General features: G+C 44.3%; 1 protein-coding gene across 3 annotated transcripts in view; it reads left to right on the forward strand.

Moving 5' to 3' along the window:
• The window catches only part of LOC111851774 (transmembrane protein 132D-like), a 176,596-nt gene that overhangs the window by 80,291 nt on the left and 69,147 nt on the right, over nt 1-27,158 (forward strand). For all 3 annotated transcript variants that reach the window (XM_023826995.2, XM_023826996.2, XM_023826997.2), the window contains exon 3: nt 10,325-10,468. In XM_023826995.2, the coding sequence (XP_023682763.1) occupies nt 10,325-10,468 (144 nt within the window). The remainder of the gene's footprint in view (nt 1-10,324; nt 10,469-27,158) is intronic.

Below are 27,158 nucleotides of genomic sequence, written 5' to 3' on the forward strand. Positions count from 1 at the left end.
TAAGGTGATGTCCATTTGCCGTCCGTTTATCTTTTCCAAAGGTCAGGTCAGCTGGACTTTTTCCGCTTCTCTTTCCCTCCTCCCACCTTATACATATGAGGGGCACTGGTGTATTGTGGTCTCTGAAAGGGATTCCTCTCCACAGAGCCAGCCTTGCTTTGTAGCCCTTGTAAAAGGAGCACACTGGCCTTCACGCTTATTTTCAAGTCCAGGCAATCACACTGCTACCTTCTCCTGGGTGAACTCAACATCTCTTTCCTACTGGATGTTTTTTGTGGTGTTATTATTATTATTTTTATGTTTGCACGGATGCATGTTTGATGTAATGTTCTTTGCCCTCTGTACACTACCGTACATTTTCTGTGGACACAAAAACTTTCCAACTTCTTCTTTCTTTATTTTTTTTTTCCAGTGCCTTTCGGAAGATTCTGTTTTATTTTTGTGGGTTACGCTGGGAAGCCAGAGAAGATTCTTACCTACTCGCCGCAAGGTCTCAATGTCCGCAGAAGTAATTTTTTGGATCATTTGTGGAATGATGATACCTGCAGTATATAGCATGCTAATAGCATCGTAATGTTCCACAGACATTACATGAATAGCACCTTTTTCTGGGAGAATGTGGCTTTATATCTCATTTTACGAAATGACCGCCTGTCTTACTTCGTCCCGTTTTCTTATTGGCCTTTTCATGCTCCTCTTGAAGGTGGGACAAACCTGTGTTGAACAGCAGCACACATTAACCGCTGCAAAAATCATTTATCTCCCTGTAGTTCCCATTCTACCCCAACAAAAGGGCTTAGCCGTTAGCGAAGTAGCACAGAAGCTAACAGATCCACAGCGTATGTTGCTGTACTTTAGCTCCAGCCTGCCCATACGCTTCAAGATGCAGGGTTTACATCGATTTATCCTCATCCACCGATTAGGCTCCCTCTTCGTGGGCACGGTCGTACTAAGACCTACTGCAGCAGCCCATGTTACTGGCTGTTCCCATCACGTTCCTGGGCATTAGCGGGCAAAATACTCCCACTGTCACCGTGCGGGTACTTACTGCGGAGCCACGAGGCTTATCTGCTACGGGTCTCCAGCCTGGGCTGGCTGTCGCATCCACGTCGGGAAGGGATGCTGTGGTGTAATTAGCTCCAGCTGGTGACAGCGATGTGACATGGCCGAGGATCAGGCCCAAAATGCCGGGCCGCACGGCTCCTCTGAGTCACCGCGGGGAATCCGCTGGCCTCTTGGTTATAGAGGCACCGTTGGCTTTTAAAGCATCAAGCTATCCTCTTCCTCGCGATCACATCTCTGTATCACTGAATGTTTGGCAGTGATGCTTTTATTCAAATTCATTTAAAAAAAAAAAAAACAAAAACCTACGTGTCCACTTACCAGGTGGGAGTTTATCATATCGGCTCAGTTTAATGACCTTTTCCTTGGGTAGAGAGCCTATTCCCCTCTGTTGAAATGCTAACCAGTTACTGTCAGATAACGAGAGTAGTTCTCGAACCACTATACCACCTTGGACCTGGAGATGCACCTCTGTCTTTCTAGTGCTGTTTCTAGTGCTGTGCCAGTTAATAGGTAGGAAACATTACTGAGCTCTGTGTGGAGCAGCTCAACCTCTGAGAAATGCCCTCAGAACTGTACAGTCACCCTGTTTCCTCCGCAGATGCCTGAGGGGTTCACAGACACTCCATAGAAACAGAGCAAAACTCAAACAATACTCAAGAAATCCCATGCGTGGATATAGCTGTTGTGCCCATGAGACACCTATTACAGGTCTTTTAGCTGGTGTTTTAAACGCTGATCGTTATGTTCGATTCTTATGTCAAACCGTAATGCTCAACTGCTGCGATAACACTTGATAAACATTTAAATATATATATTTTTTTGCCAATCAGATCGATCTGAGAAATGACACAGGCTTGTTGTTGAATAATTCTGGTATGGATTTGACTAGCCATCACGGCTTGCGTAGTGTAGCCTGTGAATTCTTAAATTTCATTTGAGCTGAGAATCAGTTTAAGCCGCCTGGCCAAATATCAGATGAGACACGGCACTATTTACACACTCGGAGGCGTATTATGCATCGTCTAAGCGGACGAGTATTAATAGCGGCAAACATTGTTCACCTGTCATCGTCTTCAAATCCAATTATGAGATGCACAGTCTTCTCTAAATAAAAATGCATAAGCGACAAGATCCCCATGTACCCCCCCCCCCCCCCCCAGCTTGTTCCACAGACAGAAAAAACGTTGTAGAATGCCCTCCATTTTTACAGAGGAAGAGAAAAAAAGAGAGGCAGAGAGATAAAGCAAGAGTAAGGGGGAGAAAGATAGAGGGAGAGGGAAGGAGAGGAGGAGGGAGAGGAACAAAAAGAGGGGTAAAGAGAGATGTAAGGGCAGCAAGATGGAGGGCATGAGAGAAAGAGAAGCAGAGACAGAGAGGAAGACAATGGTATAGAGATGAAAAGAAAGAAACTGGGAGAGAGGGACAGAAAGAGAGACCAAAGGAGAGAGTGTAATCAACACACCGGGAGTTAATGAGTCATAACCTCACAGACAGGCTGGCAAAGTGACACTGAGTGGCAGGTGGCAGGTGACAGTCACCTGTACCCAGCATGCTGTGCATGAGGGGTGGGACTCGAGCCCAGAAAGTGCCAGGCTCCCACCACGTGTGAGACACTGCTGTCAAAATGCTGTAAATTTCCGTGAATTTCCCATTGCAGAGCAATGCAAGTGCCTCGTGACCGTGAGACGTGTAAATCATTCTCGATATGAGCAAGTGTAGAGTTAAGCGACATGCTGGCTTCCCTGGCACACCTTCGGAAGAAATCCTTCACATTCCGCCGCTCTCAATCTCATGACTCTCGTGGCCTTTGCGTGAGCCTCAGCCCTGCATAAAAATGCATGTAGCGCAGCGATAAATTGGCATATTGACTCGGGGGGGAGGGGGCAAAGGTACGATTCTGACAGCTGTCTGATTGTCATCAGCGAAACGCCAACATTAGGAGCAATGATTTATACGGAGGCAACTGCAAGCGCGATTAAAAGGGGCCAGTAACCTCTAGATGACGGACGATGAAGCGGAAGAGGAGCGGAGAGTGGTAGTCGGGCTCGGCACGTGTTTTTATCCAAAAATAGAACATGCACCAGTTTATAAAAGTAAAAGGATAAACGTTTTCTTTACTGGCTCTCCGGACCCTGAAAACTTTATAAATATCAGCTGTCATTCCAAGTTTATTTTAGTTCCCATTTATTTACCTCGCTTTTAGCAAGCAGGCCCATTTTCTTGGTTTTCTATAATGTTAGCATGCATGGGGGGAGGGGGGGCGTATTGTACACCACACTCATGTAAAGCGTCTTGGGGCAACTCTCTTCTGAAAGGCACTATATATAAATTAATTGAATTGAATGGAATTGAATTCAGATTTTATTTTCTGGTTTTATTTCAATTTCAGGCTCCTTTTTACAAGGCTTACATATTTTTTATGTGTTTTTGTTTTGTTTTAATATTATCCATCCCCCCGTGTTCAACCTGCTTATCCTGGTCAGGGTTGTGGGAATTTTTTTATGCAAGTTTCAGCTAAAATTTGCTTTATGGAAATATGTATCAGTTAGGATGGTGCAATGGATGAATTTTAATTTGTCAGGCTCACTAACCCACATCACCCGGCTCCTGGATCCACTCCACATTTTGCATAAACCCGAATAAATTATTCTACTTGAGAATGTTGTTTATCTTTAAATAGCGGTCTTGTGCAATATCCCGTTTTGAGGTATTGCGAGTTTACTCCTTGCTGAGCGTTGCCCTAGTGATTACCTTTGAAAGTCCCGTGCGTATATCGACCCTCCTGCCCGTGTTTTTCGACTTCGACTTGCGGATTGTGATTTGGGTTTGGTTTGCTCTCGGATCCCGTCTTTCGACCCCTGCCAGCGGATTTGCATTCCGGGCTTTGTTTTGGCTTGATCTCAATAAATCGTTATGGGTCCTGCACATGGGCCTGGACCCCATTCCTCACAGAAGTAATTAATTTGTAGACCTGTCTGGTACATTGTCAAAGAAAGAAGCCAGCAAGTGCATTTTCAGGGTTTAGAATCAGAATCAGATTCTTCCCATTCTTTGGTCCCTGTTGTGAATATTCCACTATAAACTGTACATCCATCTGCATTGGGGTGCCTCAGTCAGCAGCGCAGTTATTTCACACCTCCAGAGTTAGGGATTGAAACCTCACCTCTGTTCCGTGTGTGTTAAGTTTGCATGGTCTTCCTGTACTATGCAGATTTTCTCCCACAGGTCAGACAGATCCACTTGGACTAATTAAAATCTCTAAGTTGCCCATTGTTTACAACGGAGTGTATTGTAATGGACTGGCATTCTATACGAGGCGTACCTCAACCTCGTGGCTCCAGGCCCTATGTGATCTTAAGTGGTTAGAAGAGAGATGGATCATGCTGTATTAAAGGTGTTATGTACAATTGTACATTTTCACAAGGCCATATTGTTAAATCATGTGTCATTTACTTCCAATGAGTAAAAATTAAAATGCCCCAAGAAATAAGCAAAAGTAAATGAATAACCAAAGCTGACTGTTCTTTGCTGTACGCATGCATTTCAGAGTCAGTAAAAACACTGATAGATCACTGCAGTAAACTCAGTGAAATATTAGGTGGTCACTTGTCCCAACTATTTATGTTAGCTAGGCAATAATGGCACTTAGCTATAAAAACCTGACAGGCTGTCTGAATGTCACGCGTTGGTGGGCCGACCTACGGTACTTAACCTGAATTTTTCCAGTAAAATATCCATCATACCTAACAGGGTTCAATGCTTAATAATTTCCATGCAACATTTCGTACATTTCAAGTTGCAGTGTAACTTTACTTCACTTAGCTGATGCAGAATTTTATGGATCTATCGACGATCCATGTTCCCAGTCCTAATTATATATCTTGCATATTGAAAACCACAAATTTTAAGTCAGAGCACATTGTCCGAACCAACAGCACAATATAATGTGAAAAGGGAGCGTATTTTTATTATTGTTGAAATCAATATATCGACTATAATTAAAATATGTATACCTATGTATCAAAACAAATACATCTTTGAATATATACTGTATATCATAACAGACCTTCTGAAGGGGGTGTGCAACGGCTTGAGTCACGGATCAAGATTGAAATTGTCATGGTTCATCATGGCTCAGCATTCGAAAGACAATGATGGATAGACTTAAAGTCCCAAGGTTCATTCTGGCTGGGAACAATAAAGAAGAAACCACTGGAATGGGAGAAAATGTGTCGCTTTGGGTAAAGCACAGTGCGTGCATGTCACTTCCTACACTCTCACGAGGAGAGCAGCAGAACCCCTGTGGAAACTTTTCAATTAAACGTTATCTGTTTAGGCAGAAATCAGGTAATGCTCCTCGTTCGAGGGTGCAGAAGGACCTAATCCTGGCAGGTTCATCGGTCACCTGAGTGCAAACTAGCAAGGCAAATAAACTTTTAATTTGTTTGATGAATCACTTGAAACTTCTGTTATCATTGTTTAATTGTTGTTTTATTCATTTGTTATTTTAATTATTGATTGTTATTTAGTTACTGCTGCTTGTCTCATTTGTTCTTGTGTTCTTGTTTGTTTTTTTTGTTTTTGTTGTGGTTAATGTTGTTGCTGTCAGTGATGCCCTTTCGTCTGTTGTAGTTTTTGTTGTTTCTCTTTGTTTTCTCCTCAGTGTCGTCGATATTGCTTTTGTTTCTCTTGTTATTATTACTGTTCTCTTGTTCCTGTAGCAGTTTCGTCTGCTGCTGTGCCTTGGGAGGCAAACATAGGGCGGGAGTTATTACCCAGAACTGTGCTTCTTACTTCCTCGGTAGTTCGGCTGGTAGGGCATCCTCCTCCAGTGTCTCAATCAGCCGTTTCGGATTTTTTATGCGATTACCGTTGGTCAAAGAGACAGTGACGATGTTGCCATGGCCCAGTGGCCCCTGGTGAAGAAACGACAAACATGCTTGTCCTCAAACTGTCCCCCCCCCCCCCCACTCCACGCTGGCCCAGGAATTCCCACCAGCTCTCCGCTTCTGATTTATTGGATTCCATCTAAAGATATTTATTTCCCTCGGAGTCGCTGAGAGACAGCTTTCCATTTCCAGTTATCTAATCATTATTTATTGAGAAAATGGCTGAGGGGCCTCTTTCTGGATCCCAATGATCACTGGAGGGGGGCGGGTGGGATTGCCAATCCCCTCTATCATGTGAGAGAATTTTGAAGTGTTGTGACGAGCCTCAGATTGAGAAGGGTCTTTGAGGGCTTTTCGGCTGTCGTCCAGTTTACTGCCTGTTTAGCTCCAGCAGCACCCTGGGGTTACATCAGCTCATACCCATTTACTCACATAGCGGTTGCGCGCAGCTACAGTAGCTAAAGAGTCTTCAACTCTGCCTCTTTGTTCCTGTAGATGCTAGCAACGGCTCTTTAATACTGACCTTCACATTCTGGCAGCGGCCAGCTAATGCTGTATCTATTTGCTAACATTAACAGGTGCTTGCTAATGCTACCGCCACCTGGGCAAATTAGCAGAAGCATGCTAAAATCGTATTCGGTAAACGTTTAGTAACACTGCCTTTCGCTGCAGCCGCCGAGGCCTTGCTCACCACGCTCCCTTTATCTATCTGCCTGTTCAGCTGTCTATTTTTCGCTTGGTCTGTCTCTAATTGACACGGGTCTTTAAAGGATACAGGAGTTCTTAGGAGTTAGGACTGCCCTTGCTGCTGTGGTGTGAAAGAGACTCCTGCACTTTTCAGAAGTGGATGGTACAGTAATGGTGACTCAGTATGTAGTACAGTTTGCTGATACTTTCAGGCTTGGGGGGTCGCATCCTACCTATGTGTGAGAGCATGTGGAATTTGCGCGTTCTTCCTATATTGTGAAGGTCCCCTATAGGTATTCCACATTCCAGTTAAGGCCAGCTGGCTTCTCAGAAATGCCGGTAGTATGGGTGTGACATCTCATTTAGGCTGGCCCTGTGCTGCCTGGGATAGGCTCCAGAGCCACCCGTGATACGGGTCGGCTGGAATGTGGATGGGCTGTTCAAAAGGGCACATCCAATCTCCCCAGTGATTCCCGCCTGATCCAAACAGCATCAGCAGATTTCAGGTTCTCTAGAGATACTTAGCTTAGACCACGTTATCCATTGTCACCTTGATGTCGTTTATGCTGTGGAATTTGTTTTTATCTCCAGATAGATTGAAATTTACCCCATTAAAGACTTCTTAAAATTGGTTGGTGTGTAAGCATCTTCTGTTAAATGTATTTATTTGTGCAGTCAATGAAGAGGACGGGAAATTAAACACTGTCAAAAATGAATAAGATCAGTTTCATTTCGGTTGATTGCGCGAGCCATCTTCTGTTGTAATCAATACAGATACATCTTCGATCACCTTGAACAACATGAAGCTTTCAGCTGGTAAATCCCTCCTCCCACCTCCTATCCGTGAGCCACTGGGGCTAAAGAAGCATCACATAGATGGTGTTCAGATCCACAGCCACACAGACTGTGTGTTTCTGATTGGGAGTTTGACTAATAGTCCGCAGAGATCTCAGCCTTGGCCCAGAAACCCCAGCGTGTCAGGGAAGGCAGCCTTCTGCTCAGGTGCCAGACGCCCCCTTCTCCCCCGGTAGCTGTAAATAATACTTTTATTAATGGCTCTTTAGGTAACGAGTGAATTAGATTGCATCGATATGCTGATGCACCGGATGCAGAGCACCTTGTTAAATGGGCCGCGTGGTGCGGGTTGGCTGGAAGGGGGGCGCGCCTGCGTGAATTTCAGAAACGACGGCCGATCCAATTTCAAGGGCGGCACACTCCTCGATTAACTCTTCAGTGCCCCCACCTCCTTGGTCTGCCTGTAGCAGGAGGACAGCGCCAGATGTATGTGTTTGAGGGGGGGGTGTTTCAGCCTTTGTATATCGAACGTACAGTTTTCTGCAAAAGTCCATCAAAGAAAATGTTATTGTCAGCCATCTATAGCTATCAATCAAGGAATTTGGGGAATGCACCACTCGGCACAGTGTGTCCCGTTTAAAAGGGCTGTTTATATGGGTAGTAAGCAAAAAACACAATGTAACATGAGAGCATACTGTATGGAGATTGACAGTAACACAATAAAAACTAGCAGGTATTTTGCCTGGTCCCCGAAGAGTCACTGATATCTCTTTGGTGAGGTAAATCACCACTTCACTTCCCAAATCTCTCCTCAGGGGCACCTCAGCCATCCCATGTATTTCCTACTTTTCACCATTAATTAATTAATTTGATTAGTTTTAAAAGTCAATGAGGTATTGATGAGCCAAACAGGGTGTGCTAGTGGTCAAGTCAATAAATACATGGGTGTATTGGATAACAAAGTGCAATGAAATGGTCTATCTGACACACTTTGACAGACATAATCTCATAGTTCTACACTGACATGAAGATTATTTAAATACCATTTTCTCTGACTGTCTATGATTTTTGCACAGCACCATATCCTCAGCGTACCACAGAAGCCTGCACTGATGTGGTGGAGAGCCGTCCCTTACTGTGGCGTTGTTGCTTAACGATCTTTCCTAACACTGCATTTTCGCACCCTCGCCCCGAAGGTTCTGACCTCACAACAGATGGTCAGTACTTCCCGTGGCCCGAGTCTGCTCATTACACTAATACAGTTGTTATGCGAAGGTCATATCTTTGAGGAAACACTCTAATGCCACTCTTTCGTGCCCCTCTGAGAGCGTGCAGCTCACGTTTTTGCTATTCAAACCTGCCTGGCTATTCACCGTTAATGTCACGTGACAGGGGGCCATCGCATGTGGTGGCGTTAACGCCGTCCGCTAAATGAACAAATGTGAACGTAAGTGCAAGGGCTCAGCTGTCTGTTAGTGACCATTCGTGTGGGACAGATCACATGCAGATTTGTACTTCAAAGGGGACAATCTATTCAAAGTGTGCTTGAAAAAAGTCTCTCCCTATTTAAATCTCATCCTGTGTCCAGAGTGTTCATTACTATCATGAGATTTCAGTGGCGGTTGTTTCTCCCAGAACATTTCCTTCCCTTAATATAGGCTTTTTGGACTAGAGGTGCATGAGGGATGGGCCTGCATGGGCAAGCAAGGTAATTTCTCATGGACAGGACAAATAGCAGTTAAAAAATAACAGCTTTGGATGAAACAGCACCATGAGTTTATTAATGCAATAATATTGGGATGAGATGAAGGAGAGTGAAACATGGTCACGGAATCGGGGGGGGGGTGAGAGAAGCTCATAATCCTGCATCCAGCTTAGTTTAAGCCTACAGCAGTAGGACAAGGGTCAAAGGTCATTGTGAGAAACTCACATCTCCATTGGGTCACAGGGATGGCGTGTGGTGTCCTGCACCTTGCCTGTGTTGAAATTCAACAAGGCTTTATCGTCCATGTCAGCCTTTATGAAGTTCAGGGACCGCAGCCAGCCTATGGGCCACAGTGCTGGAAGTGGGGTTTTGTTGGCCCAGCATGGGGGTGTCGGCATCCTTAATTACAGGACTTACCAACTGGTATTTCTAACTCTGTTGGTGTCGTTAATTTGTGCTTTGGGATGAACACGACATACAATTGAACTGAATTGATTTACAAGCGGACTGTTCTGGAAAGAAAAACTGGTGATTTGTGACGAAATCATCGATCCCTTGATTCTGTCACTGTAGATTTCGCTCGAAGGCACAACGATTTGGAAGTTCAGTGGCCCGGCTACATGAGCACAAAACCTGCCCATGTGTCAGCTACTGCTTTAATTATCTGTACTTACTAAAGCGCACATTAAATTTGCCGTTGTACATGAACATGTCAATGGACTAGGAAGGAGGGAGAGTCTGACTTCTTAATGGAGATCATCTTGGCAGGCTTTTCCACCGATGAGGGATAGATTAACACTGAAGGTGTTATGAGTCCACTTAGCTGTTTTTCACGGGAGGTGAGCGTGGGCAGCACCTGGTATTAAAGGAGCGGACAACCGAATAAGGTTGTGGGGTCGCGTCCCTTGGGGGCCCCACTGTTGATTATCTGAACGAGGCACTTCACTCTAGCCAGTTTAGTTACATCTTTATAAATGGGTATAGTGCAGCATTGCTGCAGATAAAAGCATTTGCTCAGTTGAAGTTTCTACGAGACATAATAAGCTTTTTTTTATCTCCTCTCTGGAACTGTTATTCCACCATTACGCCGAAGTAGGCTTTTCTCCTGTGACCCGCGGTGCCTTCCTCAGATGACCTGCTTATTTTACCCATAACATGCTGTTTTTACTCCCTTTGTAAACAGGGTGAAATTAAAAGAGGGTGTGGTGTTCCTGGGGGCGAAACCAACGGCGGCGGTGCTGTGGGCGGTAAGCCAGGACATGCCGAGCAACAGCCGCCGGGTCGTCACTCTGCACTGCCGCCGCAAGGAGTCCGGCTTCATCCAAAGGTCAGCGGCGTCACCGGGCCCCGGTGCCGCACTGCACCCACTGTGCAGTGACACACTGCGCCGAGTGGTGCATTCCCCAAATTCCCTGATTGATAGCTATAGATGGCTGACAGTGTTTAGCTTGTTGGGTATCAATGGTGCAGTAGGGCAGTCAGATAGATGTACAGTAAGCGGTCGCGAGGGGGACTTTCTGAATATGGGGCGGTAGAATTTTATGTGGGGAACCCCTTAGTTGCCGGATTGAACTGTACCAAAAGGGGTTGGGATGGGGGGGGCGATCTCCAGACACTGTAATAGTATATTTAATAATTATTCAAGCCAGTGGGAAGGGCCTGCTTATCTCAATCATGCTCTCTAATTGGTTACAAAACAGATATACAATAGTTTTATCATAAGTATTACATTCTCATTTGTCAGGAGATCTAGCCATTTAATCAATCAATCAATGTCTGGGTCTACCTAATAAAACGGCATACTGGCCAATGTCAACACCATGGAGCTCTTTGCAGGACCTGTGGCAAGATTTTGAAAGGCCAATACAAATTGTCGTCTTCGGTTAATGTCCCTGGAAAGCAGCCCCTTAGAGGAAGGCTGCTATTTTTCAAATATTTCTTTCAAAGATCCATCAAAGAGGAACAAACAGAGCCCCAGTGATATTTCAGCCCTGGGTGAGGAAGCACGTTCCACTGGAAAAATGTCAACATGCCGGGCAGGCTCTCAGGATCCAATCAGCCGTCCGGTTAAAGCCTCGGACAGGTGAAAATCCGCCGGGTGGCTTGCTAAATCGCCCCCGTCCGGAATTCCCTTCACCTTGCCTGCCTGGCGATCACGGGCTGCGACGGCACTGATGCCAGCCACCGGAGTGGGGTTACCAAGGTTGTGTCCTGCCCCCCCGCAGCATAAGTACCAGGCAGTCCTTGAACACACACCGTTTCGGTGGGTATGGATATGGAGTCATGAGTTTTGTTGGGTGGGGTGGGTTGGGGGGATCCTCTTGCAGAACAACCCCCCCTCCCCCCATTTGATAATTATGTACCCTCCCTGCTCTTAAATGCCTGCAAAATTGTTTTGGTCGTTTCCTGTCAAAATTTACAAGCTTAGAGTAATCTGGTGCATGAGGAAATAAGTCTCAGGGCTGACAGGAGGATACGTCGTTAATTAAGTTGAGGTTGACTATGTGCTTTAATACTTTTAATGGTCTTTGCATGGATCAGGAAATTGCCATAATTAATCTAACTTCCAGTGGCAGGTGTAATTTTTTACGGATTAAAGAATGATTGCAGGCGGGTTTGCTAACTGGTGCTACCGTGCGCTTATTCTTACTTATTAACGTTGGAAATAAACATAAATACGATAGAGATGTTTATTGTTCATATGTTTAAATGGCTTTCCTTTCAGCAGCTTAGGCATTTCCTTGGGTGGACATGTATTTTGACATGTCAAGTAATTTGTCATAAACGTCCAAGTTTTTTCTTATGATTGCATGTTGCTTTCCAGGCCTATATCTGGTTTTGGCACTTTAGTTGAGGTGCAACTTGTCGCAATTCTCTAAACTTGCGGCTTTGCTTTGCGAGCTACAGGCTTGGCTACGTCCAAGTCCAGTGTGGTTTGTTCCGGTGACAGTGCACTGCACATGCTGGAGTGATGTGGATGCAGTGCAGGTGTGCAGTGGGTTTAAGGGGTGGACTAATGAATAATGAGTACGCTGTTCGGGCATGGTGTGTAATTTAAATATGATCTTCATCTTGTTTTCCTCCGATTTTTTTTTTTCCGGGAGCACTTCAGAAAGCGTCATAGTAGTTTTCCTCCATGCATTTAAACACTGATAATTAACCATGCAGAAAACCCCAAGCCTGGGGCAGTTAATGACAGCACGGTACATGTTGCATTTCCAGCACCCGCTCTGCTCTGCCCATTCATTTTACACGTTGCCACTTGCCTTGCATGATGGCCTCGTGCGTCGATCGAGACGAGAGTGCCAGTCCTAGATAAACAAAAGAAGGACAGTGAATGAAGAAGGTGAAGCAGAAAGGAGGAGTGAAATACAAATGCTGCTGATGCCTGTCTTTTACCAGCTGCCGTGCAGCATAATCACTACCTGCAGTCATTGTCTCTGGAGGTTTTCTTACTGTGTAACAGATGTGTGTGTGAACCATTTGAAACATAGTAAGCTATAACTACTGTCTGTGTGATTTGTCTTGCAGTATAAATGCTGTCTGATGTTTTTGTCTCCTGGTATATGTTCTGTCTGTGTTTTTCTTTCTTTTTTCTTACAGTGTCACTGCTATGCACGAATGCTGTTTTATAGTCAAAGTTCATCATCTGTCACAGTGTAACTGCCAGTGGCGTTGTGTGAAGCAAATCTGTGGGTCGGCACCATTTCAAAACCACACACAAGAGATAAAAAATAGACATATGCAGATATTAATGTTCTTTATGTAACTATTATACATTTGAATATGTCCAGAAAATGACAACCGCAATCTCATATCAGCTAATGCCCAAAAATCTCGACAAAAACTCCCCATGTAAGTACACCTATTTATGGTGGGCGTACTGCATTGTGCAGTGATCTAGAAGTGAAGTAAGCAGTGGCATTGTTACAGTACATTTAGCTAGATGACTAGCTAGTTAACGTAAAAAAATAGTTTGGTAGCTGTGTTCAAAATACGTGACATAGGAAAAAGCTGTGTTGTGTTGGTGTTTGTGGCTTGCTAGCAAATACTGAAGGACAATTGGTATGCCATCTACCTTGCTGGCTAACGTTACCTAACTAATATTAACATAATACAGCTTCACAGTATGTCTGTGCTAGCATATTGACTTCATAGTTACCCAAGCAGACGTCTGTGATATATTTTGACAGTTTTAGGCTAATGCAGCATATGTCTGTGGAACAACAACACAGAAACGATTCAGCATCCTTCTTATACTTGCAGTAGCACATTTACACGTGTGGCTGGCAATTGTAAACAGCTAGCTAACCTTGCTTATTGCTGCTGGGATGTGAGCCGTGAGTGTCACGGTCTGACAACTCGTTGATGATGTATAGAGTTATCAGTAGAAGATGGGAATGATGAGAGATGGGGGAGGGGGGAGTGGATTAAGAGATGCGATCTGACGGAGGAAGCTCAATCATTGGCCAGATTACGCTGACTGCAAGTTTACTGCAAGTCTAACAATGTGTTTTTCAAATCACCGTAGGCACATTATTGTTTGACTGAATAATTCATTTATATGTTTCAATTTTACAAAACATTGGATAGATACGTGTCTACCTAAATTGACCAACACAATACCCCTGGTAACTGCTGTCTGTTGGAGGTTTAATATCCATCAGCAAGTGCTGTTCTACAGATTCTAGAATACTGGTGTGCATGGTTTTCCAGCAAGTCTGTAAGGAGTGTTATCCAGCTTAATTACTGTGTATAGAAAATGTCCTACAGCATAATCACTGTCTATGTGAACTGGTGTAGAGCATAATTACTGCCAGTAAGAATAACTGTATATAGGATCAGTCACATAGCATACTTATTTGTAGGAGTGCAGTTCAGATATGGCCAGTGTTACTGCTCATTTAGTTACCCCTATGAGGTAAGGAGTAATCTAAAGAGCCCAGCTAGATGTGTCCTTCCTACAAATGACCTGGAGAGAACGTTCGGTGGGACGTCACGGTGATGTGGCCTGTTAGTATCCGGCACGTAGCAGTGTGACTGGCCTGGACAGCTGAACGTGTCTGTGAGCTTGGTAAATCGGAACCAGCTTGGCTTGGTAGACTTCGTTTCCGTGTCATACCAAAGAGCCGCCATTCAGCTGCGAGCCATCTATATTACTGGCAAACTTCATTTCCGCAGGAATGGGAAACCAAAAAAAAAAAAAATCAATATTATGTTAGAGTAATAAAATGTGCTGCTAGTTTTACTCAGAACCTTAAAAGGGTGTTTTAAAGGTTGCTTTTGTTCTTTGAAATGATTCACAATGGCTATTTATACCGATGCAACATGTTTTTTTTTCATACCTCCATGAAGTTCCCTGCATTGCAATAAATTCTGGGTAAGAAAGTTGCTAGCGGTCTGCCCTCCGTCGGCTGTTCATAATGACAGGCCTTGGCCTCCTGCCATCACTGCCGCACCTTCAGGATTAACCAGCTAACCAGAAATCAAAACAAAATGTGGGAGCTGGCACTGGGTGGGAGGCAGAAGGGGGGGGGCATTCTCATCATCCTATAATCTGAGTCGTCACATGACACTGGCTTGTGGGTATCTGAGTTTGGTGGCTGGACAGTGAGCCTGATCCTGAGCTGAAGAAGGCTGCCCTGATCTCCAACTGTCAGGGCTGGAGCCGAAAGTCTTATGAGGATCAGGGCTTAACTCAATGCATGATACTTTCTTTTTATTGAATGTCACCCCATCACCACATTCCATGTTTATTGGGATCTGGCTGGACGGATCCGGTCTCAGTATTCCCACATGCTGACTCATCGTCCCTTTCCTCACCGCTGCGGGATGCTCCAATGATGGGGTGTGTCTGAGCTTGAGGGGGTAGCTGATCATTGAACGTATCGGGTAGCGTAACATCACCGACTCATTGCGAGTTTCGTTCAACAAAGACTCATCATCAACTTCGCTGCCTTTGAGACACACATACACAAAAAATACAAATCTCTTGAGAAGTCTTAGATGTCGATATAGCTTTGATGTAGCCTTAGATCTAGAAGCACAACCATAGCTGTGTTATTCTCTATATATTTAAGTGTCCTTACATTAGTTCATGTGCATATTGCAGCCTCTTGACACCATGGAAACAAGGAAACTTATTTGTATGTGTGGAATCACATTTGAAAGGATTGTAGGACAGTAATCTGTCTTCCGCACGAATGCATAATCTGTTCAGCTCGTATTCATGTTCTCAGGTTTTCCTTGTTCTGTGATTTAATTACAGTTCTGACAAGGTGACAAGGGGCTCGGTTGATTAACACACCCTCCCAAGGCGCTGGCGAAGTCTTGTTGCCCAGATCACTAGTTCCAATCTGGACGGTCCCATTCAGCTTTTCTGGTTGGGGGTAGCCATTAGTGTTGTCTCCAAAATGAAGAATTCAGGTGCAGTCGGTTTTTCAGCTCAGGGTGTGATCCTGTTTCCTGACATTGCAGTGGTGCCGCTGCTTAACCCCCCCCCCCCCCCCCCACCCCCCTCCTCCTGTCAGGGGGTCAACTGATCTCCCCAAGCGAGCTCGATGGGCCGAATGGCCTCCTCTCGTTTGTATAGTTCTTATGTTCTTATGTAGTGTAAAAAGGAGGCTGAACCATTGTCTGGAACAGAACAGGTGAGCTCTCCTTCACATCCTGTCAGGGCCTGATAATGGAGGTAGCGGAAATTGGGGGGGGGAGATGCGACGGGGGGCTTTGGAGTGAAGTGAAAGACAAGCACACACTTTAAAGCTGTTTACTGGCTGGAGGTTTCCAGGTCACGTCAAGCGGGTCCTGCCTGTTGCAGCCTAAAAATTATCTACTGCCATTATGTCTAAAAAATTATGTTGATTAGATAAAATCCAAGCAACTAATGTAACTATTTTTGTTGGCAGGCAAAGTGACTCAGTGGATAAAACTCACACCTGCAAGGCTGGGAGATGAAATCCCGCCTCTTTTGTGTATGTCTGTCTATGTCTGTCTATGTGTGTCTGTCTGTGTGTGTGTGTCAATGTGTGTGTGTGTGTGTGTCTGTCTGTCTGTCTGTGTGTGTGTGTCTGTCTGTCTGTGTCTGTGTCTGTGTGTGTGTGGAGTTTGCCTGTTCTCCCCTTATTGCCTGGGTTTCCTTTAGGGACTCTGGATTCCTCCTGCAGTCCAAAGGCTTACAGATAAGTTAACTGGGGTTAGTGTATGACTGTGTGCGTGTACGTGCCCTGCGATGGACTGGCATCCTGTACAGGGGGTACCTCAGGGTTCAAACTGCTAATAACCCCAGCACATACAGATGATGATAATGATGTTGATTATTATTATTGCTATTAACAATAATAATACCTGGGGCTCTCTATCCATACAGCAGCCAGAGAGTGGAGTAGAGATTTGGACCTTGCTGGGATTCAGCAGAGGGTCGCTAAGGGTTGCCCTAACCATTGTACCATTGTGAGTGTTTAGCATCTTTTTTTTTGGGGGGGGGGGGTGCTGTTTCAGGACCCTCTCACTGATCACTGCCTCCAACGGGGCCCTACAGAACCTTGTGTTCATTAAGCGCGCTTTGATTGGATTTCCTCACGGCGGTAGAGCGAATTCCACAGCAAGTCCCACTACGAGGGCGTCGGAGTTTAATTAATATGCTTCCAGCAGTAAATTAGCCCCCCCCCCCCCTTGTATTTCAGGGCCGCTGTGACTCTCTGCACATGAATCATCTTAATCTGATGAATTCACCCCCCCCCCCCCCCCCCAATGAGGGGAAATAAATCCCCCTTAATGGAGAGGATCTGCGTGGAGTCGCTGCACCAGTTTAAGGAGCTTGGCCTCACATTCCGGCGCTGACAGGTCTTGGAACGAAACAGAAAAACGCCTTTCACGACCATTTCTGCAGCCGAACGTCCTCTGTGATCTCTTCATGAAGGACTCTTGTTGATTCTTTATGCTTGTTACACCAGTGACTGACAGAGTGCATGTGCCTTCAATAGGCAGGATTAAAGCAACACAGCATAACACTGGCAAGTGAGCGCGAAAGCTGAAATTAGTGGCTTGATGAACTGCGTGCCTGACACACACACACATGCGCACACACACTCGTGCCATTAAATCATAATGGTTCCACCTTGTCGACGCCTCTCTCTGCTCTACAGACGCACAGAGGTTATGTTGTGCTTCCTCCTGTTTCTCCTTTTAACCTTTAATGACACCTGACTGCTTCACAACAGGCAGCTGGCATTTTCTAGAAGCATGCCCCCTTAGTTTCCGGCAGACTTCAAATACACAAAATTAATGCTCACTAACTAGGCTGTCTCAGCCACACAGAAAGAGAAAAGGCTTCTTTTGCTGCTGTCATATTCCCTTTTTTTATTCACGTACCAAGCTGTTGTAAGCCCAGCTGAGATAAGCTGGAGGTAGGAATTCTTTCTGAAATAGAATACAAGGCCGACTTCTGTTCAGACACGTAAATCTACGGTGTAATAGTACGCAGAAATTTGATGTTTTGGGCCATCGTGTTCTAAGCACTAAAAGCCCTGTGGTTTTACGCCATAAAGCCACGCGGCCCACGTTTGCAGAGAATGACCCCGTCTCTGGTTCTTTTCCGTCAGACTGTCGTCTTGAACAAACGGCCAGTATTTGAATTCGGCGAAAGACTGGCAGACTGAAGTGATAGCTGCTTTACACCAACGACAACATGAGGTTGAATCAGGTTGCTGTGTTTTTTTCTTTTTTCGTCTTTTTTTCTCCTCCTGTTCCTTGATTTATCCTGTCTGCGGGTGTATTCTTTAAAATTAAAATCGCTCAAAGCCTGTAAACGGCAATGAAGTTGCACTCACATCAATTGGCCCCAGCATAGCAATAAACTCCACCGCTCCGACAGCAACACGGATATGAAGATACGCATTGGCTACAACTTAGGGGCTGCTCAGTTAAGTCAGAAAGGGGGGCTGCTGTAACTTCAACTGAGACGCATTTCCAAATTGTCCCAAAATGTTTTGTTGAGGACTGTCTTTGTTCCCTGAATGTTCTTAGTGTTGCACTTCTGGTCACTGAATTGTCTTATTAGGTTCTTGCTTTGTTGGACGTTGTTGTGTAGTTCCTGCTCTGAAACAGCTTCCTGGGTGATAACTGGAAGCTCAGCCTAGCTGCACTTAAGCCTAGTTGACTCTCCGGCAGCTGTGTGTCTGCACTGTGCTTTTTGGCTCACCTGTGTATCGCTTTAGACAAAGGCATCTGCAAAATAAAATGGATGTAAAATAACAAAAGAAGTGATCTGAGTAAAACTGGTGAAAATACAAGTCTCTTAAATATCACAATCCACTAATCATTTTATTATAAATCATTTTATTTGCTCCCACAACTGACAAAGTACAAAGAAGTTGCATCCTGATCTGGAGTTTCCTTCCCAAAATGCCAGGTTTTCCACCCAACAGTCTATTGGACAGTAACAAGTGGGGCAGCTGACTGGCCGGGTGGCTCAGGGATGAGGAGGATTCAGAGAACTAGAGTAACCAGGAACAGGAGCCAGGAATGTGAACCAAGTCACACGGAGCCTGAAATGGGGATGAAAAACAAAAACAAGGAAACTGAAACAGCACTACTAACCCATAAACAAGACTCAAGCAAACGTACACCACAGCTACAGAACTCTGACTAAGCAAAACAATGGAATTTGAAGCAAGACTCAGGCAAACACAGCCACACACGCAGAGCAGAGACATCGGCAAACACAAGACAGAAACCCTGAGATAAAGCTACAGTAGACAAAACAGCTCCACAAACCCAACAATGGGCCTCGAGACAGAGCGCTCAGCCTTTTGTTCAACAAGCAGCAAAAGTTCTGAGCGAAGCTTGCTGCCGCGTAAATAGATGTTGGAGGGGCCTGTATCAAGTTCAGAGCAAGGTCACTCCAGTCCAGCTCAGCACCGCAATCGCCCAAGTAACAAGTGTGATACGAGCAAATGCTTGTGATTGTAAATAATTATGTCCCGTATGCTTAACATCAAAGTCTGTCAATGCTTACAACTGAATGCAAGAATAACAGTGAAGAAACAATGCTGATTGATCAGACGAAAGTCCGACTTGAGGCAGGATCTGGGGCCAGACCCACCCCACCCCGACTCCTATCCACATTCATCCACCTTCCACAGCACATTGATTATACCAATCACAGTGAGCTGGCACTGCCTGCTGCGGTATTCCCGTGGGTGACCGTGACCACGGAAACGGCACAGATTACCTCGTGGTGATGTCAAACGACACGAGGGTTCTCAAGGCCCCCGGAGGGGATGCCAGACGTGTAATAACAGCAGTCATCAGGAGAACAAAAGGCCGTGATGAAGCAGAATTGCTCTGTTTCCAAAGCGTTCATTGTTGACCTCTAGTGGTGCGATGGGGACAATGCCCCCTTTGGAGTGGGGTGGGTGTTGAGGAAGCAGTGCTCCCTTTGCTAGCCACGCTAATGCTATAGGTGCTACAAGTTCCTGGGTTTAACTGCTAACTATGGAGCTGCATTCATTAGTAATCAGTGTTGGGAAGTAACTAGTTACATGCAGTGGCATTATGCAATTAAATTACAAAATTAATGTAACTGTAATCTGTTATAGTTACAGAGAAAAAAAACATGTTAAATTACGGTTACTAATCAAGATGTTGGGGATTACAATCTGAATATATTCTTTTCGGTAAAAAGCTTATACGTGGAATATAACATTCATTTTGTGGCTTTGCATCTTTTCGCTGGTGCAGAAATGCCTTCTTTGGCACATTTCCAGACAACACTGGTCAGCAAAGCCACTGGGACTTCTCAGTTTTATTGCCCAATTTAAAACATTTGTTAGAAATGTAATCAAATAGTAATCAAATGTAATAAGTTACATTACTTTGACAAGGTAATCAAAATAGTTACATTGCATTTTAACAGGGTAACTAGTAATCTGTAACCTATTACATTTCAAAAGTAAACTTCCGAATTGTATTAATAATAAAACATTATTACTGGTGGTGGAGATGGTTGATATAAAAGTCTTTCCCATCATGGAGTTCCATATTCTCCATGCACAGCTGTGTTCTGAGATGCACAAAATTGTTCATATACATCTGCGCATAAACACAAAAAGTGGGCTGGGGCTCTAGAGAACTCGCTATGTGTATGCTGGGAAAGATACTGTAAGCAGAAGCATGAAGCAAATAGAGTTTGTTCGTTATGCTTTTATTGGGCTGCCAACTAATACAGAAGGATAAAAGGGCCATTCCCAGCATGCCTAGCGAGTGCCCGCTGAGCCATAATGGCGGTGCATTTGTTTCATAAACAGATTTGTTCCCGGCTATTCCCCTCAGGTAGCTCAATAGTTTTCTTCGTGGAGCATTGCACAGATTGGAAAACACACGCCGTCGCGATTGGATGAACCCCGGGGCTTTTCAGAAGGTAGATGCTGTAACCGCGGGTGACAGAGTGACAGAAGCAGGAGTGAACACGCTCGTGCAGCGGTCAATCGGCGAGCGCAGGAGGCCTGACAGACCGCCGTCTACAGGAGCTCGCTTCCCAAAGGCGCTTACTTGGGAATGCTGCTGTGAGATCTGGTCGATGACAGCACAGACATCTGTGATGCGTGCTCCCCGACACTGCTGCTCAGCTAATGGAGGATCCCGGGTAGCTCCTGGCTGATTGGATGAAGACAGAATGAAGCATTGTCATGGTGCATTGTATGTCTGTGCTGAAGGCACCTGCTGCAAGCACGAAATTCTTGACCAGTCCATGCCAATGCTATGAAAATATAAAATATCTTATGTCCGGCTCAGGGTTGCGCAGACTTTTTAATGGGCAGATGTTCAAAGGTTAATAAAGGGATAGTCAATGCCTTAAAAGCTCATACCAAGTTGACATTAGTTTGGGCAAAATGGGCAGGTGCTCAGGCCCATGATACAGTCACATGAGGCTGATGTCACGGCACTTCAGGGTCATGAGTTAGATCAACACCCCTGGCTCGGTGTGTATATTTTGCATGTTTTTCCCATGTTTGCCAGGGACACCAGTTTCCTCCAGCAATCCAAAAAACATGCATTTAAATGGGCTGGCATCTCTAAGCTGTGTTAGCCTATGTGTACCCTCTGCCAGACTGGCATCCCATCCATGGTGTCCCCTGCCTTGTGCCCTGTGCATCCTGCGATATACCCCAGCCTTAGCAGTACCCTGTACTGGATAATTGGCTATGGAAGATGGATCGATGCTTTAAATGATTACACATAATGAGTGACACATTTATCATGAATAAATAGACTTCCTCACAAAGCACACTGGGATGCAATAGTGAACTATTTATGCCACAAAACACATAAATTCCGCTGACCATAATTATTCTGTGTTCATTTTATGGCCTTTCTCTCCTTATATCATTTTTGGGTCATAAATGTTGGCGGCACAGCATGGTCAGTTTGCAAACAACGCTAAATAACATTTCTGTCAAAACTAATACCTTAATTTGTTGCCAGCAAAATATACATCATTGTGTAGTTAGAATAATTATCAGAATTAGTCTGCTTATTTGCATCCTTTGAAGTAAAAGTTCTGTATTGAGGGGAATGAATGGAGATTCAAATTCACAATTGGTTATAAAACATTGCAACTATTTCATTCTGGTATCATATGTGACGTACATCCATCCATCCGTGTTGGTTTATCCGGTACAGGGTGACGTGAGCCTGGAGCCCAGCGGTGGGGAACCTGATCCATGGAGGGCCAGTATGGGTGCGGGTTTTTGGGATGACCTCTCCATCAGCCAGTAATAAAACAGTGGTTCTCAACTCCAGTCCTGGGGACCCACTGTTATTGGCTGATTGAGAGGCCATCCCAAAAACCCGCACCGGCCCTCCATGGATCAGGTTTGCCACCCCTGCTGGTGCCGATTCCAGGAAGCACAGGCCCAAGGAACATTCCAGACAGCAGGCCAATCCATTATAGGCATTAATGAAAATTAAGGCAAAGTGAAGGATATCCAGTGTCATCAGAATGCAAATCATCAATACACACAAACACAAACAACTACATCAACTTTTTTCTGCTGTGACGTCTGGCATCAAAATACTTCAAGATGCTTAAAATCACATTTATCTAAGCTGTAATGATATAACTAATTTAAATACACGATGTACATGCGAGTTACATAATTTTGGCAAGTTATTACACTGTGTTTAATGAGTGTTTCCTAGCTCATTATTCCCTTCACTGCCTGAACCAGCACATGCTTTCAGATCCCAGAGTGACAGTTTCACACAGTAATTTAGCGAACACCATCATGGGTGCATTGATCTTACTGCAGTCTTTACCAAAAAACATCACAGTGCTTCAGCTTTAGTAGATCACATTTAATTTTACTGCCGGTTTTATTATGCTAAATTTATATTGAATAATCTTGCTGTCTAAAGACAAGCATTGACAATGGGATGTTATCTGTCCCTGAGTATTATCTCTTACAGTTGAGCTGGCAAGGAAGCATGGCCATACTGAAAAATAACTGCTCCGTTTTGCAAGTTTCGGTTAAAGCCATTTAGGGACGAAGGGCTATTGCCTAATTAGCAAATCTGCTCCTCCAAATTAGCCATTATCAACACTTGAAAATTTGAAAACATAACCGAGACTAATAAATGACAGATTACATGGCGATTCATTAGTTTTCATAACGCTTCCGGAGGCAGAAGGATATTCCTATTTTAGGGGAACAAATCCTGTTACAATTTGCATTTAATTGTATGCACGGTTTCTGGAGGGAAAATGCACAATCAAATCACATCTGATGAAGATAGTGAATTTACGTGTAAGCTGACCTAATAACTTAATCACTCCGTTTTTGGAAAAATATGGCTGCGAGATCTATATTCTGCAGGTGGAGCAGAATTTGTGGAATCAGAAGAGCAGGACTGAGGTTTATTTGATGTACAGTAGGTGATATTACTTTCAGAGAGGATGGTCTGATAAGAGACAGCGTGCAGACTCCTAGGAATGCATCAAAGATCCGTTTGTCCAGTACCAGGATGCCTCTTTTTCCTCTGGCCAGGACTATCAGGCGCATTGCAGTTAGATCCAAGTTGAAATGAGCTCTGTGTCAGAGCAAAGCTGGATTGGAAGGGCTGAAGCTGGCCGGGAGGCAAACACGTGTCTGTGAGGTCCACCGCCAATCAAGTGGGCAACAGGAGGACTTCACGACAGCGGAAAGAGCGGGCAACAGAGAAGGGGCAACTGAAAGAGAGAAGTTAATACAGGGAAAGGCAAGGGGAGTTGTTTGGGGGTGGAGAGAGCCGGAGTAATAGGTGCCATTGATCCAGAAAATGTTCTTTCAGGACATTTGTTCACAGAAGCAGACCTAGGGGATCACTATGCCTGCCTTTGTTCTGGCTGAACTCTTAAATAACGATGCGACTGAGTCGTTCATTACGTTAAGGCTAGCATCTCAATTGTTATTTGGATTGTTTGCAATAGTTAAAAAAGATTAAAATGATGATATTAAATGATGTTTCTTATTTTTCTTCATAAAATACAACACCATTCTAAGTGTAATTTTTTAGGCCTAAATGAGTTTGACGATTATAATGCAGACTTGAGCAATAATTATAAAAACAAAATTAGATAATTTTTGAATAGTTTGGAACAATTCACTTGCTAAATGATTCTTGCTAAATCATCCTAATTAATTTGTATTATTCTTGAAGCTGTGAAATGAACAAAGTTAGGGAAACATTTTTCATTTTTTGTCTCGTAGCTATATACTAATATTCCATACTTTATACAATTTCTTAGTTGCAACACCAAGATAATTATTGGCCAATAGCATCAAGAGGTTTTCAGTGGCTTGGGAAGTTGGGACAGCCATGTTAGCCAAATCAAAATTAGTTTATTGACTGGAGTGGAAATACAAAAAAAGGTCAAGGGCCCTTTAAGAAAACAATCGAAAAATTGCAATGATAAAATAACAGAGTGCTTATGACCCCCGAGCACTGTACACATCAAGCTTGCCTACAGGCCACCCACATTTCATCTCCAGCACCCTGGATTACTGGACCAATCAGACTGGGTTTCATTAATCACATTACTGGTGGTGTAAGGGCTGCTGGTCGGTCGCCATGGCAATGCAGAAGCTGAATCAAACCCAGCCCGCTCACAGATTGTTTGTGATGAAAAGCAGCAACCCCAGGGGGGGACAGATTTTTGAGAACCATCGGCATTTGTGACACACACAGTGGGGTCAAGGATGTTTCCTATGGTGGGAGAGGGGACACAGGAACTTGAGAGCAAATTTGAGCTTTTTCCACTGGGGGAGTGCTTGATAAGCCTAGCCATCATACAGCAAATCTTACTTGCTATTTTGGAGAACTGATGGTCTCTCTCCCTCTGGACAATTGGGGTTAACAGGTTGAACTGGAGTCCTGGAGGAAGCGTGACCAAAGTGTAACTTTACATGTTTCTGATTGGCCAGTGGCCTATGATACGGCTAAACCATGACTGTCTCTGTTTAAAGATGACGATGTCAAAGAAGACACGCTTTGCCAGAATGCGAGGTGATTGTAAAAATCTTTATTAATGTTTTTTGAATTATTTCCATCGGAGGGTCAGTGCAAAGGTGAATGCTTATAAATTGCCGCACTTTTGATTGTCAGAAGTGGCACAAAGTGACAGGCATTCACAAACTTGACTGAACAAGGATTTAATTACAGAGGCACTTTCTGTGTGCTCAGTGTTTCACTTGGTAAATCAGCACTTTTGTGGCTGAGGCAGCAGCCGAATGATTGATGGTTTTCCAGGAGCTGGATGTGACCACGGTGTGGTGGGTTCCACCCCTGGCAGGAGGTCCTGCTGTTGTACCATTGAGATGAAACATCTTTCCACATTGTATTCCTACAATACAGTGTTGTATCAGTTTAATGGATCTGGTGTTTGTCATTATCTTTTAATAATGGCTCTATTAAGCTACTAATACTTGAGTCAGCAGCTAGAAAATATGTATGTGGCATTTTTTTCCATCAACTTGTCTGGATATATATATTTATAACACATGACGTTTGTTTGAAGACAGATTAGTCAGTTACCAAGGACTCTCCACCTACCCGTCTATGAACCTTTACTGTTCATCGCCAGAGAGAGGCGATGGTGTTCGGAAACCTCTTGAAACAAATGGAGCATCATTCGAGTGGCCACACCCACAGAAATGTTGGAGCCCCAGCGTGTGAGGGGCACAAAGCTACTTGCGCGGTGTCACCCGTCCGCCTGCTGGGTGATTAATTTGGGCTCTTGTGGACACTTATGGGCGGTGTTAATGAGGAAGAAGAATGTCTAAATGCTGGTCATCGTAATCCGTTTCTTTAATTATTCCGCAGATTTCATGAGTGCTTCTAATTATGGGTCAATTTCTGCAGACAGAAATCCCGGGTGAGTGCAGGCGGATTGGCAGATATGAAATCTGTCAGAGTTTCTTGTACACAGTTTGAACCCCCCCTCCCCCCACCCAACAACCCATCCAACTCAGCAAACTCCCCCCATGACCGTCTTACTCATCCCAGCTATGCTGGGGATGGGATGTGTAGATTGTTAGCTCTGGTTGTGTTTTATTATCTTCAGACATGAAGAGAGATGGAGAAGCCATCATAGCACAAGTCTGCAGTCATACAAATGGATTTAATTGTGCTCCATCGGATGGCTGTCTTCCACAGTGACTGGCAGTAATGCTTACCTTTTGCCGCTGAATCGTTAAGTTTATTCATAATGTTCCTCTTAAAGAATCACCATTATCCACAATGGCCAGCAGTAATACTTACCTTCAGGCACTGAATCGTTGTACTTAGAAGAACGCATTAGGCAAAGCACTAGCTAACCTCCACTGAATACAGGTGTTGAATGTATGACGGTTTTGGCAAAGTGTTAATATCAACGATAGTCATTTCTGTTCACTGAAATTTATAGTAATACATTAGGAGAATGTATCTATTGATTTCTGTTAGCCATTTATTCAATTAGAAGATATCAGGGGAAGCTAAGGATGTAAGGCGAGGTTCATCTTGGACAGTGCATCAAGCTTTTTTTTTTTCTTGATCTCGCTCACATTGTTAAAGGTCACCCGGACCATTAGCAACACTGAACTATACATTAGAACTATAGGAGGTCTACAAACTGTGTCTGGCTCTGAAACCCGCATTAGTGCCACAGGAGGCCCGTAAACCGCACACAGCACCGAATTTTACATTGATACTTTAGAAGATCCATAGACCACATGCAACACCAGTTAGTACTAGTGTTAGTACTATAAAAAGATCTGTAAACCAAACTGTGCATTAGTACTATGGAGGCCTGCACCGTTGACCGCAGGTAGGTCTGAGCTTTACAGTACCAACCTGAATGGTGGTGTTTTCTCACTGCCTGCTGGGTAGCCTGATGTCAGCCAGATAACTTTGATGATGACTGAATAGACCCATTTCAAGCAATTTTACCGAATACAGGCTCACAGTGGGGATACAACTAACATATTGCAAACTCCTCCCCTTTATGCCCCCCAACAAGCTCCTCCCCTTTGTACCCCCCCCCAATCACCACACTGTATCTATTTTCTCCGCTGCTTTCCCCTTCTCAGCAGTCGCTACATGGGCTGAATACAGTGACCCTCACTGTGGGCATTTTGATAACTTTTGAGAGTGAGATGCTGAACAGCCTCTTCTGCCTCTAGATCAAAACACTTAGCAAGTGAAGGCAAACTGTTTCTATTTTTTTCTATAAACACAGAAGTATGAACCAAGTAGAAAATGATGTCATTCAGCATTTCACACAGGGTGATTTGGCATTCAGGATTTGCACCAACATATTGCAGGCTGCTTGGTACAACGACAACATCTCTGGATCCTTCCTCTGCTTAAAAAACATGTGCGTTTCTGCAGTGCATAGAACTTAAGACATCTACCCGATGTGTAACAACACATTGCCCTTCAGAATGGTCCAATTGCATGTTCGTGATGTGTCACCCTGACTCACACAGCTTACTTTC

This window comes from Paramormyrops kingsleyae, chromosome 2 (assembly GCF_048594095.1).
Source record: "Paramormyrops kingsleyae isolate MSU_618 chromosome 2, PKINGS_0.4, whole genome shotgun sequence".
Taxonomy (NCBI): Eukaryota; Metazoa; Chordata; class Actinopteri; order Osteoglossiformes; family Mormyridae; genus Paramormyrops; species Paramormyrops kingsleyae.